Raw genomic sequence first — 18498 nt, 5'->3', positions numbered from 1 at the left:
ATTTAATATCAAGTTAATTTTAAAATTCATCTCATTTGATATAATAATCATGAACATAAGCCCCATTTAAAAACATCATTCACTTCGCAGAATTTTGTAATACATTACCTTGGTTGCATAAAACTAAGAACTAAATCCCTTACTCTATAGTAAATTAAAAATGAGAATATATAATAAGTTCTTACGCTGCTGTTCCTCCCCCAAAAAGTATAGTTATTATTCATACACAGTGTATCACTTTAAAGTTATAGAATTGTATGAACAAAAGAAAAATTATGTCTAATATAAGAACAAAAGAAAAATTATATCTAATATAAAAGACTCATATATTAGTTACATCATTTTCATTTTAATTGGCAAATTTTACTAAATTAAATACACACTTTAATGAGCATTTTAAAATAATTTAATAATTTATTCTTTTTCTTTCCTTTTTAAGATTAATAATATATTCCCCCTATGGCCAAAGAACAATAATAAAATCACCTCCCCTGTTATTGTAAAAAAAAATAGTTTTTCAAACTAACTTACACGTAGTTTTCTGAGAGTTTTATATTTGAGTTACCTTTCCTTTCTTGTATATTAAGAGCTATTTTATTTAACCAACTTATTTTTTTTTGCCACACATGGATACTTATTTTGATGAAACTTGGTCCATCATTACTACTTTACACTGGAAACATGATTATTATATGAAATAAAATTTCATTGCTTGGTGTCTTGGCTAACACTTGTTAAAATTTAAGAAAAAATAGATTTTCGTCTTCTTTGAATCTTTATTAAGGCTTCATGAGGACTAAGAATAACAATCTATTTTCACAAACAAGAGACCCATGGGCCACATCGCTCACCTGAGCACTGTGGCTAGGAAAAAGTAGAATTGGTTTATTATTGAAAAGTTTAAATCCAAAAGTAGTCCCATGACCAATCATGGCTTTGCTATTCTTGAGGAGATGATTTTTAAAGAATTTTCCTATATATGTCTAAGTAAAACTTTGATCGGCCATTGTGGCCCCGTCCTACCCCCAGGGGTCATGATTTGAACATTCTTGAATCTACATTACCTGACAATGCTTCCATATAAATATGATCAATTATGGCTTTCGCAGCACTGTTAAGGCCTACTATGAGAAATCAACGGAAAATAGACGTGCAAAAAGGGGTATTTTTTAAAATTGAATGTAGTTTAATTAAGCTGTTTTATTATCACAGAACTTTAATACTTATGGAAATAGTATAGTATAACCCACTCTGTACTGTATGAAGTTTAGTCCCATCGATGGACAGTCACGTGATGAATGCATAGTTCGTGTACTGAATGTAGGTCATTAACAAATTTCAGTATCGCAAGGGCAAACCCTAGTTGAAACTAAAAATTCAAGCTATTAATTGTTTCTGCATACTTTGTAGTTTCTGAAAAGTGCTGCTGCTTTGAACAGAATTCGCGTTTTAATAGCTAAATTTTTTAGTAAATAAGCCAATGTCAAAATATGTTTGACTTTTACCAAATATTCTGTGTACTTATAAAATCACGCCTTCGATTTAAAGAAAGCAGCAGCATTTTTCAAGTTAAGGAAAATATCCTTTACCTATATTCAAAAAATGGTTCAGATCTATGCAGTGTATGCCCTTGCGAAAGTACGATTTTATGAGGCATCTCGATGTAAAATATACGAAACCTGTACATAAAACACGACATAATTAATAAAATTCATTTACTTGGTAGTTAATTAATAACTGCACTAAACAAAGAATACACATTGGTATTTATCGACTACTAGTATTCAAAACCTGTAAATAATATTCCGTTTAATTATAAAACACATTTTTCATTGATAAAAAATTCTTCAATCTGCCTCTCACAGCACATGAAATACGTCATTTTTACCAAAATAACGTCATGTTTACAAGTTCATCGCGATCAGTGCTTTGTTTAAAACCTGCTACATGGGATTTAACAAGCAACTTTTTTTAACGCACTAATAAGCTATATTGTTGTTTATTATGCTAATACAGTTAAAAGTTGCAAATTACTTCATTTTCAGGCATTATGAGAAATACCTAAAAGTCATATTTTTGTGTGACGTCACAGTAAACTTTTCCCTTATAAATTAGGCCCTGCCCCCTTTTCAAGCCTTAACAATGCTGCGTTGTTATTCTTGAGAAGAAGATTTTTAAAGAATTATCCTATATATTTCTATGTAAAACTTTGGTCGGCTATTGTGGCCCCGCCCTACCCCCAGGGGGTCATGATTTGAACAAACTTGAATCTACACTACCTGAGCATGCTTCCATATAAATATGAATCAATTATGGCTTTGTTATTTTTGAGAAGAAGATTTTTAAAGAATTTTCCTATATATTTCTAAAAATGTATGTAAAACTTTGGTCGGCCATTGTGGCCCCGCCCTAACCCCGGGGGTCATGATTTGAACAACTTGAATCTACACTACCTGAGCATGCTTCCATATAAATATGATCAATTATGGCTTTGTTATTCTTCAGAGGAAGATTTTTTTCCTATATATTTCTATGTAAAACTTTGGTCGGCTATTGTGGCCCCGCCCTACCCCTGGGGGTCATGATTTTAACAAACTTGAATCTACACTACCTGAGGATGATTCCCCATAAGTTTCATTTTTCCTAGCAAAGTGGTTCTTGAGAAGAAGATTTTTAAAACATGCCACCAAATTTTCATTAATTCCTAATTATCTCCCCATGAATGAGGGCATGGCCTTTCATTTGAGCAAATTTGAATCTCCTTTACCCAAAGATACTTTGTGGCAAGTTTGGTTGAAATTGGCCCAGCGGTTCTTGAGAAGAAGTCGAAAATGTGAAAAGTTTACAGACAGACGGACAGACGGACGGACGCCGGACAAAACATGATCAGAAAAGCTCACTTGAGCCTTCGGCTCAGGTGAGCTAAAAACATTTTCATCCTATACTATCACTAATCATTGCTTTGAAGTACTTGAGAAGACGATTTTCCTATGTAATTCCTATGTAAAACTTTGATCAGCCATTGAGGCCCCACCCTACCTCTGGGGGTCATGATTTGTACAAATGTTAATCTGCATTTCCTGAGGATGATTCTACATGAGTTTCATCTTTTCTGGCTCAGTGGTTCTTGAGAAGAAGATTTTGATAGATTTTCACCATATACTCCTATGTAAAACTTTGATCGGCCATTGTGGCCCCACCTTACCCCCGGGGGTCATGATTTGAACAAACTTGAATCTACACTACCTGAGGATGCTTCCACATGAGTTTCATTTTTCCTGGCCCAGTGGTTCTTGAGAAGAAGATTTTTAAAGATTTTCCCAATATACTCCTATGTAAAACTTGGATCGGCCATTGTGGCCCCATCTTACCCCAGGGGGTCATGATTTTAACAAACTTGAATCTACGCTACCTGAGCATGCTTCCATATAAATATGATGAATTATAGCTTCGTAATTCTTGAGCAGAAGATTTTTAAAGAATTTTCCTATATATTTCTATGTAAAACTTTGGTCGGCCATTTTGGCCCCGCCCTACCCCCGCGGGTCATGATCTGAACAAATTTGAATCTATATTACCTGAGCATGCTTCCATATAAATATGATGAATTATGGCTTTGTCATTCTTGAGAAGAAGATTTTTAAAGAATTTTCCTATATCTTTCTATGTAAAACTTTGGTCGTCCATTTTGGCCCCGCCTTTCCCCAGGGGGTCATGATTTTAACAAACTTGAATCTACACTACCTGAGCATGCTTCCATATAAATATGATGAATTATGGCTGTGTCATTCTTGAGCAGAAGATTTTTAAAGAATTTTCCTATATATTTCTATGTAAAACTTTGGTCGTCCATTTTGGCCCCGCCCTACCCCCGGGGGTCATGCTTCCATATAAATATGATGAATTATGGCTTTGTCATTCTTGAGAAGAAGATTTTGAAAGAAATTTCCTATATATTTCTATGTAAAACTTTGGTCGGCCATTTTGGCCCGTCCTACCCCCGGGGGTCATGATTTGAACAAACTTGAATCTACACTACCTGAGCATACTTCCATATAAATATGATGAATTATGGCTTTGTCATTCTTGAGAAGAAGATTTTTAAAGAATTTTCCTATATATTTCTATGTAAAACTTTTAATTAATAATTTATTTTTTAACAAACTTGAATCTACACTTGAGCATACTTCCATATAAATATGATGAATTATGGCTTTGTCATTCTTGAGAAGAAGATTTTTAAAGAATTTTCCTATATCTTTCTATGTAAAACTTTGGTCGGCCATTTTGGCCCCGCCCTACCCCCGGGGGTCATGATTTGAACAAAGTTGAATCTACACTACCTGAGCATGCTTCTATATAAATATGATGAATTATGGCTTTGTCATTCTTGAGAAGATTTTTAAAGAATTTTCCTATATATTTCTATGTAAAACTTTGGTCGGCCATTTTGGCCCCGCCCTTCCCCCGGGGGTCATGATTTGAACAAACTTGAATCTACACTACCTGAGGATGTTTCTCCATAAGTTTCATCTTTCCTGGCACAGTGGTTCTTGAGAAGAAGATTTTTAAAATATGCCACCAAATTTTCATTTATTCCCAATTATCTCCCCTTGAATGAGGGCGTGACCCTTAATTTGAACAAACTTGAATCCCCTTCACCCAAGGATACTTTGTGGCAAGTTTGGTTTAAATTGGCCTAGCGGTTCTTGAGAAGAAGTCGAAAATGTGAAAAGTTTACAGACAGACGGACAGACGGACAGACAGACGGACGCCGGACAAAATGTGATCAGAAAAGTCACTTGAGCTTTCAGCTCAGTCAGCTAAAAATGACACGTATAGGCCGTTTGTTCTATAAAATATCTCTATGAGTGGTAACCATGGGTTCATTTGGAATGAATGTTAAATTCTTAAAAACATTTATACACTAATAAAAGTTGATACATGAACATAATCAATATCTCAAGTAAAACAATAAAATTATTTGATAATAGCAATATAATTCTACAAATAATTTTTATGCGCTTCATAGGAACATGGTGTAGCCATTCGAAATTTCTCGCTAAGATTGCAATTGAATATCATGCAAAATGTTGTTTGCACGTTTAAAGAGGTTTCAAGATTTCAATTTCGGGCCTAAATTTAATTATGTGGTTTAAAAATTAAGCATGTTTAACCCCTTCATATATGTATATTTTTGTGTTAACAAAATGTTCATTTTTCATATGACTTCCTCAACATTTATATTTGAAAAAAAAAATTAAGGAATAACCATGTCTGTTCTAAGGAAGATTTTGGAGCTATAAGCTGGAGACTCCTGATGAAAACTTGTCATAAGGACTCTCTTTTCTTCATTTAAGATGAAGAATACAAATCTGTTCTGTAAAATTTGGAATAGGAACCTTTACTTATTCCTGGAAAATTGTGCTGTATCCAATAGCATGATTAGTCTCTTTTACACAGTGTTTGAGTCCATCTTCTTCAATTATTATATCTGGATGAAGGTCTTGGATACTGCATCCATAAATAAACAACCTGCAATTAACAATATTTATACAGAAAAGTTTTGTGAATTTGATAATTAAACACTAACACAAACTGAGTGATGAAATTAAAATCTTCTATGAGGATTTTTCCAAACTGCATGTGCTTTGATTCTTTTATGTTTATCAAATCTGTATGATGATTTGATGAGTAGGTTTATGATCCACATTCCAACCAAATTTGCATTGCATGTTATCTATGCTTCTTGGCGTCTCAGGCAGATGCCTGTAAAACAGATCCAATTTTAAGTAACTATATCTGATCATGACAAAACTTTTATAGATGGTTCAAGATAGGGTGTGTGCCTATAGTCATGCTTCCATTGCTGTTTATAAGGTTTTTTTTTTTAAATGCTTCTGTTAAAGTTCATAGTAATAAACGACATTTGTAAACCAAAGAAACTCTGGTAAAGTCAGCAGCATCCAAGGCATTGTCCAAAACTGATTTTGGTTAGATCAGCGGTAATGAGCGGCTTTTGTCAAAGATCTTTGTCTGAAACATTTTTTCTGTTAAAGTCAGTGGTATTGAGGATCATTTGTCCAACACAGTGTCTGGTAAAGTCAGCGATATTTGTTCAAGACAGTGCTTTTTAGAAAAAGTCTGCAGCACTGAACGATATTTGTCCAAAACTGTGCTTTTGGAGAAGTTTGTGGCATTGAGTGGCAAGTGTCCAAGACAGTGCTTTTGGTAAAGACTGCGGCATTTGCCCAACACAAACAGCAGTGCCTCTGGTAAAGTCAGCAGCATTTGTCCAAAACATATTAATAATAGTACCTCTGTTAAAGTCAGCAGCATTTGTTAAACGCAGTGTTTCTGATAAAGTCAGCGGCATTTGTCCAATACATATAGTGCCTCTAGTAAAGTCAGCATCATTTGTTTTACGCAATGCTAGTGGAAAAGAATGTGGCATTTGACCAACACAAACAGTATGTCTGGTAAAGTCAGTAGCATTTGTCCAATACATACATGTATTAATAATAGTGCTTCTGTTAAAGTCAGCAGCATTTGTTGAAAGCAGTGCTTCTGATAAAGTCAGCAGCATTTGTTCAATACATAGAGTGCCTCTGGTAAAGTGAGCAGCATTTGTTCAACGCAGTGCTTCAGGTAAAGTCAGTGGCATTCATTAGCTTGTACATGAGCAGATTGAACGGCTTTCTTTATGTGCTTATTTTCAATGAATTAGCAGCATTTCTCATTTGTTAACCTTACAGTTATATAAGACTAAGGAGGTATTCTTATGCAGTTTAGTTATATTATGAAGAACATTTTCACTTTTGGAAAATATACGAAAAATCATGCTTCCTATAGTTAAATTTATGGAAGAGAATTACATTCAAATCTGGTTATATATTTCAGATTGAAAGATATTTTAAATATATGATTACTTTTCAGTAAATGAGTGGCTTTCTTTATTTTTACATGTATGGAATAACTACATTTTTTTATCAGTTATTATAAGCAGCATTCTTACTTAATTAAGACACAATGTTAAACAAACATTTAGGATTACTGAAACAGGATTGACAACAAGCTTCCTTGGTTTAGTTGTAAAGAATCAGAAACATTCATATCTGGTTGTATATTTCAGATTAAATGACATTTCATATATGGTAACTCTTTAACAGTTAATGGTGAAAATTTCTTTATTTTTTGCTGACTTATGAAAAGCTTTTCTCTTGTTTTTTTGAATGTTACAGAATGCAACTGACTTTACCAAAAGCACTGTCTTGTTCAAATGTTGCTAAATGCCGCTGACTTTACCAAAAGGACTGTAATGCAGCTAACTTTATATAAAGTATTGCCTTGTTTAAAAGAACTACTGTGTTTGATACATGGCGCTAAATGCTGCTGACATTACCAAAAGCACTGTCTTATTCAAATGTTGCTCAATGCCACTGACTTCGCCTGAAACGGCATCTTAGTCAAAAGTCGTTCATGCCACTTCTTTACTGGAAGCTCTATGTTCATTAAAGTCTCTCAATTAACTGACACCTTTCTTAATGTCCCTCGCCGCTGACTATACCAGAAGCATTGTCTAGGATAAATGTTGCTGACCTTACAAGAATTTCCATGCTGGACAAATGCCGCGGCTTTACCCGAAGCACTGTTTTGGACAAAATGTCGCTCATTGCAGCTGACTTTACCTGAAACTTTTTTTGACAAACACAAATGACTTTCTTGGACAAATGTAGCTGACACCCCTCAATTCGTTTTTAAAACTATTTTTGTACATGTGTCTTCTCCTTATTAGTATGAACTATTTTATGAACGTTGTAAGGATTTCTCAGATTTGATATGTCATCCTACCCAATCACTCTTATTTTTGGCCGGTTTATTTAATAAATTCATTTAGCTTGTCAAGTTTATTGTTTGTTTTAACATGAAACCCAGAATATCTTGATACCATTTAATTGACGAAGTTGGCCAAAAAGAGAATTTTACCCTTCTTTTCCCAACCTGTTGTCAACCCTAATAGTAGCTTCTAGTTTTCATGCTTTTGTAGTATTTCTTGTTTTCAAAGTTCATGCCAACCATACATGTAGCTGATAATACTTTTTTTTTTAAACTCAGAACCAGCGATAGCCTCAAAGACAGAAAGACAGGTAATGGTGATAGGAGTAAATAAACAAAATGATAGTAAGGAACATAAAATTCAATTTTGAAAGACGTTTTAAAGACACTTCGGATGTTTTGTCCACAAAAAGTGACAATATTGTTTACATAAATCAAAACATAATCCTGTGCCATTTTGTTCCTGTCAAATTGTCCCTCACAAACCTCTTTGTTTTAAACATCAAAGACGTAACTCGCAATCAGTGGACCATCTTTTAAACATAAAAACAAAACATTTTTTAACCATCTTGGCAGGGGTAAAACCCTTGCACGGTGGAAACAGTGCAGGCTTAAGTGTTTATTTATACCCAGATTTAAATACTTGTTATAATTTGCTCTCAATACAGATGATGTATAGGATTTGGTAGCGTGGCTAATACACCTAATCGGCCAACATTATGAATTGCTGGCGAGAATTAAACAGATCAATGGTTCTGTACAGGCAATAATGGGTGCCTGATCGGAAAGACTCTCGCGTTACGTATGGGTTTTTTTCCTCTTCAAACGGAACTTAACCAAATGGGATTCGAAAATCGACCAAAGTAGAGCCAAAGGTTACTGATGACTCTGAAGTTTGTGAATTCTCATGTGTTAATGAATCTATAGTGTATGGATCGCAACTGACTGTACTATAGTTACGAAATTTTTAATCTTAGCATAATCCGACTTTGGTCAGGTAAGAAAATGTTAACCAATGAGTGGTTTTAAAATTGCTCTTAAAAATCGTAAAATTTCACATTTTTGTAATTTTGAGATACATTCTTTTAGAAAAAAAATTTTCTTCCTCCTTGATATTTATTTAATTATTAATTTAACTCAATATTCGTCACTGACCTTTTTTATATAATATTTCATTTTTCATAGTTTATCAAAACATATTTGAATATATATTTTTATGCTAAGTTTTGGGCATTGCATAAATATAGTGATATAGTTCTGAGTGGTTGTTTTGTTAACCCGCTAAGGGTCTTTGTATATCTTATCAATTAGATATATCTCTCTGAATTAGTCGACACAATTACTATTTTATCAATATCAATAGCCCTACTTCTCAACATAACAGAACCTCCGTTTAAAGTGGCTTGCATAAATTCTTAAAACACATATGACATGTGCGTTATTGAAATGTTTAAATATCCTTTTATTAAGGTATCCGTTTTTGGACGTAACGATTTTTGTACAAAGCTGGCCCTTACCTGATTTCGGAAGTATGTCTCTTGGGGGGATATTTTCAGAGATTTCTGATAAAATAAGATTGTAATTTTTTTTTTCAAAGTAAGACATCTATGTTTTATCTGATGATCAATGTTCTGTGCAGAAAATATCCTTCTTCCATTTCTTTCCCGATGTGAAAAGACATTATTCCCGCCAGAGATAGGACCTTTAAATAGAAAAAAAGTTACATGTTTATAGCTTCGAGTCTTAGGATGTCCATAAATTCAGTTAAATAAGAAATATTTTATATGCAAGTATAGTATTGATATACTTGTACATGTATTTTTTTTACAGAGCATGTGTCCCAGTGTAAGATAAGAAAAGCTTGAAATTTTATTTTACTCTTTTTTTCGCAAAGTAGAGTTCTCCTGGAAATAAAATCTTTGCACAATACTTTAATGACTTAATTAAAGAAAATATTGCGGTAAAAAGAGTAGAGTATTAAGGTTTTGTGGAGATATTAATCGCATGACATAAATAAAACAGTTAAAATGTTTACAAATCTTACCCATCGGGCAATATATTTATTTTTAAGTCACTTTAAATTGAATTTGTTTGAAAATTTTAATGTATCTTAGATTGTAATTTAAGATATTTTGCTTGTAATTAAGTGATTATGAAACAAAGGATGCAGTCAAACATTGCCTTCCGACAAAGTTTAAATGCATTTATATCTTAATCCGTTTATAAGCTGCATATCGCAAGATCTGTGGACAAAGTTTAAAATTTACTATAGAAAGAAAATTAATCTTAATCAACCTGTTTGTAAAAAACATTTAAGAATTAATCATTTGTAGTCTTTTTTTAAATTTTTAATTCTCAATTTAACGATTCGAGTTTTTTTGTTTAATTTTCAAGCTAAAAATCGCCATCTTTCTTGAACAAATCATTTGCACTTGCGGCATTTCTTAACCTTTTTAATGAAAAAAAGACCCAATGTAACAAAATAAATCGATGCTACTTAGAAATTCAAACCGATTCCACAAAATATAGTGTGTTTAACACTGGGGTGATTTATAAATCGATATTGTTCTGTATGATGATTCGAATGCAATTTTGTCGTCAACGACCTAAAAGTTTAAGTCATTATGATTTAAAACAGAAATGAGTAATTATTTTCCCTATTTATCTCATTTTTTTCTTTCTTTCTCTTTGTGTAAGTTAAAGTGGGATTAATTCTCTTTCCCATTTTTTTTTCTAATTAGGACTAAAATTTTTAGGGTACTTTGGCATTTATTATAGTTTCATTTTGTGCCGTTCTTCGATTGTTTTTCTTTATACAAATAAAAAAGACAAAACAGTTTAAACGGTGAATGTAAACTAGGATAAACATATTTAGGCCCGTTCACAGGCCATATTTCTGCTTTGCGTTTAATCCATGCTGATCATAACAAAGAAACCCATATATAACGATATATAATCTATTTCTTTTCTGGCAAAATTGAACATCTGAAATTAAAAAAAAAAACTACAATGGTAAGAATACAATAGAATACTATAAGAAAACTTATTCGCGAAACATCGTTACCGACCGTTAAAAATATTCATTTTTCTTCAGTGTCGTCGTTTCTCTTTGCTACGTAGACATTTAGACATGTCGTGTGATTTAATGTCGAACTGATCAAACCCGTCCACATTTAGATAGGAATTAAATGATAACAGTTTCCCAGGCCCCCTGACACCGTTTACGTACGTATTATTTATGGCAATATACCAATAAATTATCTTGGTGCCATTATATCCAGGGTGTCACGTATCACATCCCTAACTGTTAGTCCGTCATTCTTCAGAAGAGAAAAACCAGAATCTTTTTATCATTATTTTAAGAAAATCTTTTTATCGTGCTTTTAATTTATCTAAGCAATGCTATATTATCGTATTTAAACTTCGATTAAAATTTACAAGTGACAGAGTGAAAATTATAGACCAGTTACATAATTCATTTTAAGAGTAAATAGAGAGCTACTTTATAAAAGTTTAAACATAGAAGATATGATTACATTTGCAAACAACGACTCTTTATCAATTTCTGATGAAACTTTTATTACTCAAAGTCAACATTACTTTAGTATCACTGTAAATTTTGGTCAAATAAAAACATCTAGACATAAATTAGTGAAGTAAAATAGATAACAATGATCATCTCTATAGTTAGTGAACAGTTCGTAGGTAGATTCAAGAGTTTTAATGCCCCGAGACCCTTATCATTATATGTGGTTGATACCTGTATATGTACACAGAATTCATTTACTGAAATTAAATATCACTGTCAACTTGGTATCGCCAATCTGTGGTCTTTGATGGTTATTTAAAATTACAGGTACGGTGTTATTGCTTGTATTGACGAGTAGACTTACCACAAAATTCAATCGAAATGTATCTCTCAAATCGGTAATGTCAACATGTCGGCCAATTTTCCGCAGACATCGCAGGAACTTTAAATGCAATTTCTTCTGTATGTTACAGGTTGAGAGTATATGATGTAGCTGTTAGGTAAATTGAAAAGAAACTCTGAAAATTAAGTGTTTCATTCAGTTGGGAAGTATGTCAAGCCTGTTAAGGGTGCAAAAACAAGACAGCGACCTCAGCAGACGAGTGTTGTCGCCATTGGTGGAAGAACTGGATGAGGATGCGGAAAATAGACCGCCAATTCTTGAGGAATTTCTTCCAGTTCTTGAAAAAGAGAAAATTCTTAACGAAAACAATGTGAACACAGTGATCGAAGATGATTCAATGAATAATAATGACATTCAGGAAGATGGATTTCTGGACGCAGACGATGAAAACCTTAGTGATGATGAGGAATATTTCACGGAGGAAAGTATTTCCTTGCACACCGATCCCGAGGATTATGACACAGATTTAGAGATAGACACTGAATGTAAGTGTTTTTGAACCTTTTTATAAAGAACAGAAGTTTGTTTCAAGAAAATATACATCTTGTAAATTAAATGCATTTCTTTAAGAATGCATCTCTCTTCCTTAAAACCAAGAAATAGCGAAAATTTGAATTGAAATTCAGTCTTCTGGCAAATATTTGAAAAAGGAATACGCTTGACAGTATTAAAAGAGAATAAGGGATTATTTTAAACGAATGTGAAGAAATTTAAATAAGTTTCTTTCATTTTGCAGCTCTTCTAAATCCTAAAACAGTCGACCACGACACAACGGGAAAGACTAAATACATCAAAAAATGTTTTGACCTTGGAATAAATCCCGTGTCATATTTTGTGAAAAACTTAGAAAACAAAGAACTAAAACTCCGGTTTCATGGACTCGGTGCAGAAAGTGTAAAAGCCATATCTTTTCCTTTAGAGGTAAATTACATGAATTATATCAGCCTTTAATGCTTAGTATGACAATTTGTTCAATATTGACACAAAGTATTACATTTAGTGGGGCGGTGACCAATGTTGACTCGTACCTTCAATATATTAAAAACGGTTATTGTGATGCACATAGTTTCAAGTATCCTTTAATTGATTTAAACCCCTGTGCCTTACGTATCAATATTAATTGTCTACGTATAGACTTATTTTTTTTTTTAAAAACTTGAGAGTCTTAACCTTCGTTGGAAGATTTTCAGCGAGCAGGTGCCAAAGGGAATAAGTAAACTTGGCAGAGAAAAGTTTAGTTCTAATAAGAGCTGCCAGATTTCTCTTGCATTCCATAATATTTACGAAATTCAAAAACAGAAACATTTTACTTTGAAAAATTTATTAAGCATTTTTTAAAACGTCAATTCCCCCTTGAAAGACCATAATTTTATTGTAAGGGGAAACAATCATCTGAAATCAAGTAATTGCTGTATATATAAATCAAGTTTAATTGTTCTTGAAGCTTATCCCATGGGAAGTTAACTTTAGATGAAAAAAAAATTCTGTTCTCTGCGCAAAGAGTTTACGTTTTTTAACTACCCTACGGGAGTGATTTAAGCACTTCCTTTCTTTAATGTTCAGAAATGAGAAAGACACATTTGCATATCCAATAGCTAAAGGACAAGAATTACCCTGTCACTGTGATGCAATAATATTACCTGTAGGAAAATAATTTTACAAAAGAGAAATGAGTTAAAAGTGATATTGATTTTATAGGAATCCATACATACTGCAAATGGTTAATCTGAATATATGAATTATAACTAAGTAAATATAATTTTGAGGGGAAAAAATGGTAATCAAATGTTTAATGAATTTTGTATTATCCATCTTTGGTTTGTGGTAAAATAATTGTTGATTAGCATTAAAATAGATTATTCTTCAAAAATAATAAATATAAATTGACTGAAACATATGTTCCAACTTTTCATTTTTTTCAAAAAAATTGTATGCAAGTCCCGTGATCAAATATGTTGAACTTAGATTTTCCTACATGTACATAACGACCTAATAATTTTACCCTGAGTCGGAAGAGGGCAAGCAAAGTGAACACTATTTTAAAGATGGCCCAATAAAAGTTATCAATTATTATACCCCCCGCTTGAAAAGTGGGGGTATATAGTAATCGGTATTTCCGTCCGTCCGTCCGTCTGTACGTCCGTCCGTCTGTTACGCTTTGGGGTACCCATCTCTTATCCGCAACTCCTCTCATACCACAGAATGAAATTTGATGAAACTTTCACAGAATCTTTATTACATATTGCCATTGTGCACCTCCTATTTTACTTTTTGATCCGACAGATATTTTGGGTTTCCCGGCCACAGGAAAAGATGGACTATTTCACCAGTTATAACCATATGGGAGGCGGGGGGTATCATTTAGTGAGCTCATCGCTCACAGTACCTCTAGCTTTAATAAAATTTCTACCGTCAACCTGAAATGTTGCCAGTGTATGTAATTTAGCGTATGGACTTCATCAAGTTAAAAATGACAAGCGAGGAACCATTATACATGTACAATAAAAATGCTGTTAGCTCTTAGCTAAACTTTTATTTAAATTTTTGTAGACCAACACGAATATTGAGATATTGAACCTGGAGGGGAACGGGATTGATGGGACCGGGGCTCGGTGTCTGTGTCGAGTCCTGAGAGAGAACCTATTCCTAACTGAAGTGGTAAGGAAATATTTAACAATTATCCCAGGTGATAAATGGGACAATTTAAAGAAAAAACAAATGGGTCTCAAGTGTAGCCACAGGAGAGCGATATACAAAACTGCATGACAGACACTGAAAAATGAATCAATAATGAAGTCTAAACTAAATTAAGAATATATGGAAGTTTTATTGACTGTTATTGCATGTATTTTAATAATTCATTTCAACAGGTGCTTAGCGAAAATAAAATCGGAACCGAAGGTGCCATTTCGATGTGCCAGTTTCTGAAGAGCAATAGGAATCTACTAAAAGTGGATATGACAGGTACACATTTATACTGCGAGATATTAGAATTCGATATGGCATTGTTTGAGAAAGGTATAGAAAGCTTTTAACACCTTTTCAAAATTTGCTCATTTTCAGCGAACGAAATAGGGGATCCTGCAGGGCAAAGTTTTTACGATGTACTAAAGGTAAGACCCCAAGACGAATCGAAGCGGACAAATTGAAAATAATGTCCGCCAAACAACATCAAGAAGTAAAACAATCAGTGAACATTGCCCACCAAACGAAAATAAACCTCTTAGTATTGTGTCGATAAAATGGGTCTTTTATTCGCAGAAGTATGAAATTGATTGGCGAAAAATATAAAACCATGCATTTTTAATTTTTCAATGATAAAATAAGTAATATTTCATTTTTATATTGTCCAATCTAAGACGATTTCAACTCATTGAAAGAATTGTGTACTAAAATCTTAATATTAATTTTCGATCATAAACAGGGCAATCAGACATTGAAAGAGCTCATTCTCGCTAACAACAGACTAGAGGAAACAAGTGCCCGTTTCCTGAAAGATGGAATACAAGAAAATGATACACTCGAAATATTGGACCTCAGCTGGAACCATTTCAAAACGCGAGGCGCCGTGGCCATTGCTGAAGGCCTTCAAGTAGGTTACATCCACAAATTCTCTTCTGAAAGTATTGCTGAATTAGTACAGCAGTTGCTCAAAACACTGGTTAACGCTAACCGCTGGTTAAATCCCTTATCCGGCGTTTAGATTTAACCAGTGTTTTAAGCAACCTAGTCAAGAAGTTCACTTTATTATAAAAATCATGATCTTGCTTATAAACTATATCCATCATTTTTATATTAATTCATATTTTAAATGTAATTTGATTTTCATTGATATAGGAAAATGTCGGTTTGAAGAAATTCCGTTTTCAAATGGCTGGTCTAGCTAAAGCGGGATCAGAAGCAATGATGAAGGCTTTAAAACAAAACAGAACACTTAGAGAACTAGATATAAGTTTTAACAGAATCCAAATGGAAGGTGCTACATTTTTAGCCGAGGGATTAAAAGAAAACGATGCTCTTCAACATCTGAAGGTAAAAATGTTTAGACAAATCGGCCATGATACCTTCATTAATTTTTTTTTCAATGATATATACAAAGAAAATCGAGTCTAAAAATTGTGTTTGATAATTATTGTTTGACTGATTTACATGTAATAATTAAATATTGTAGGTTGGCAACAACCCCTTTGAAGGCGAAGGGGCAATGTTGATTCTTGAGGCCGTAGATTCAAATGAAAACAGTGCAATAAAGTATCTAGATTTTAGTGTAAGTATATCTGAATGATAGTGGCATATCATATCAACTAAAGTTGAAAAATTTAGAGTGGCAAAACTTATGACTTTGAAAAGACAGGAAGGTTCGTTCGTTATAACTTGCAATTTTTAGAGCCGTTTTAAACTTATTTTTCTGTGTAAAATCAACAAAATTGAAAAACCAAAAAGGTCTAACACCCATTAACCGATTCGCCTATGATTTATTTTTGGAGGGATAGGATAACGTGTATATATATACTTTGTATTACAGAACATGCTCGTGAAAACAGAATTTGCTACAATCGAAGATAGACTTCGAGAGCAAAGAAATTTGAAAATCAAACATGAGGGCATTTTACCCGAGATGCACCCTAAAAATGGCACGTATGCACGACTTAGTGCCTTCCGAAGGGATCCTATAGAGACTTTCAAAAAGTATGCCGAGTTTTCAGGTGTCGACCTTCACGATGTTTTCAATGGCGGACACCGCTTACGTCTTGACGCGGCCGAATTTAAAGATCTTATAAAGGTAAAATTCTGAGAGAATTTGATTTGTTTGAGACTGTTGTTGATTTTTTTGCCTCTGTGTGTTGATATGTATTGTTTGTTCATTTGTATGTTTGTTTGTTGTTGTTAATTTTCTTCTAAATGGTTTTAGAAAGAGTCAAGGGGGTGGCATGGAAATTGGTTAGATGTAGGGTTTTATTGTTTACTTTTATTGTATGCTAAATATTCAGACATGTACGCGTATCGATTCCTTCGCCTGTTGATTTCAAATTTTCAATAAATTATAACTTGATATTTTTTCAAAAGACAGAATGGTGAAAAAAATAATTTCCTATTTTTAATTTAAAAAAAAAATTATTAGAAATTTACACTTGAATTAGTGCCAGCCATTAATCATATTAAAACAACTGTTTTTCATATTCACGTGTAACCACTTAAACGAGGACACGTTTAGGTTAAAGAAAATTCAAGGCTGTTAACGGGAAATAGAAAAAAAACCACTGACATTATTATACTAATGCGATTTACTTATAAGATTTGCGCAAAGCCTAAAAAATCTTCCTTGATTCCAATCTTCGTTTCTCCTTAATCCCAGTATGATCCGTAAAATGACGCCCGAAACAAGAGCGATAGTTTGAGCGGTGATTAACATTGTTTTGACGAGGGAATTAAAATACGTAGATTTGTTTTACTTATATCTGTAACTACGTAAAGGTAAACAATGCCAATTATCAAACCTATTTTTTAATACAAATACTTCAATGAATCATTAAAATTTGACTAATTCTGATTTTTTTTAGAAGGGAAGGGAGCTAAAGTACATGTATATATATGTTTAATGTCGAAACTACTTAATGATCACGGTTTTTCTTTTTCTTTTGGTATTTTCGTCAAAAACAATGTCGCTAATAGAATCTACCGCACACAAGACACATAAATTTACAGATATATTTTGTAAGCAAGGGAATGGATTTTAAATTGGATGTAAAGTTAAACATTTCTTTGTGATAACCACATTGTACCAATGTAATGTAAACACAAATTATAGCCATTCCTCAAAATGGAGTTTCATTAGATATAATTTTAGTTGAATAAAAGTTTATGGCCTTTTTCTGTATTTACAGGGTTCTGGGATAGACATACCAGATCAACAATTGACTGTTTTAATACGAACTTTAGACGTTGATGGTTTCATAAACTACAAGTAAGCATTTTTTGTAAAATTCAGAATCAACATTTTTTTCTGTCATATGGAATCCGGATAGGATCACGTAGTTCACAATCGCACCATTGAGTTTTGGGTCAATAGTGTGATGACGTGATATTGCAATGACGATATCCTTCAGTCGATGCTCGATAATGCTATAATGAACTACATGACCCTTTCTGGATTCCAAGCCTTCAAAACGAAATTTTCTGTTTTATAACTACAATGATTTCTACATTGCAGTCGGATACTGGACGAAAATGGATCGGAAACTCCATTCAGTCCGGAACCCCGATCTGCGTCTGTAGTGAGTTTCTCTTCAGAAAAATCCGAGAAAAGCGTGTCGTCTGCCAGACGCCGGGCTTCAAGCACTGATACAGGAGTCAGTACAGATGGAGGCAACAAGCCGAAGTCTGCCAAAGACAAACCAAAAAAGAAAGAAAAGAAGAAAAAGAAATGACAGAATGGTGTGCATCGTCTCAGAACTGTTATGTCCAGAACACTGGCAATTAAGTTGTTTGGTTTCAGACCCGTGTCATGCGCAGATCTAGATTATTTTTCGAGGGGTCCCACTCAAACAAATGTTGGTCTCGTAATTTTTTGATCACCATAAAAAGTAAAAAAAAAAACTCGCCAAAATCTGAAAAAGTCCTGGATGGACCTTTCTGTATAAGTTCCTCCTGATTAATAACTCTCCTTGCCATTTTACGAGGAGTTTTTGTTTCCTTATGAGTTCCAAGGTTATTTTGTCCTTACCCTACA

The 18498-nt window shown here is 33.4% G+C and overlaps 1 protein-coding gene across 1 annotated transcript; it reads left to right on the top strand.

Annotated features, from left to right (window-relative positions):
• Positions 1-11798: 11798 nt before the first annotated feature.
• Positions 11799-18260, top strand: LOC134246230 (leucine-rich repeat-containing protein 74B-like). The gene is made up of 11 exons (XM_062728556.1): positions 11799-12253; positions 12505-12689; positions 14319-14426; positions 14639-14732; positions 14832-14881; positions 15193-15360; positions 15606-15800; positions 15940-16035; positions 16294-16551; positions 17654-17733; positions 17980-18260. Exons 1-11 carry the CDS (start codon positions 11917-11919, stop codon positions 18194-18196), a joined length of 1788 nt encoding a protein of 595 aa, XP_062584540.1. The 5' UTR covers positions 11799-11916; the 3' UTR covers positions 18197-18260.
• The last annotated feature ends 238 nt before the right edge of the window (positions 18261-18498 follow it).

Source organism: Saccostrea cucullata, unplaced genomic scaffold, assembly GCF_032062105.1.
Source record: "Saccostrea cucullata isolate Sc308-1 unplaced genomic scaffold, CSIRO_AGI_Scuc_v1 ctg205, whole genome shotgun sequence".
Taxonomy (NCBI): domain Eukaryota; kingdom Metazoa; phylum Mollusca; class Bivalvia; order Ostreida; family Ostreidae; genus Saccostrea; species Saccostrea cuccullata.
The sequence above is the reverse complement of the archived record's forward strand: the minus strand, read 5'-3'. Positions and strand labels throughout refer to the sequence as shown.

Bases quoted from the DNA above. Each gene is read 5' to 3' on its own strand.
- LOC134246230 (XM_062728556.1), top strand. From the start codon at position 11,917: ATGTCAAGCCTGTTAAGGGTGCAAAAACAAGACAGCGACCTCAGCAGA. The intron at 15,361-15,605 runs GTAGGTTACATC...TCATTGATATAG, and splicing joins CCATTGCTGAAGGCCTTCAA to GAAAATGTCGGTTTGAAGAA. The intron at 17,734-17,979 runs GTAAGCATTTTT...TCTACATTGCAG, and splicing joins GATGGTTTCATAAACTACAA to TCGGATACTGGACGAAAATG.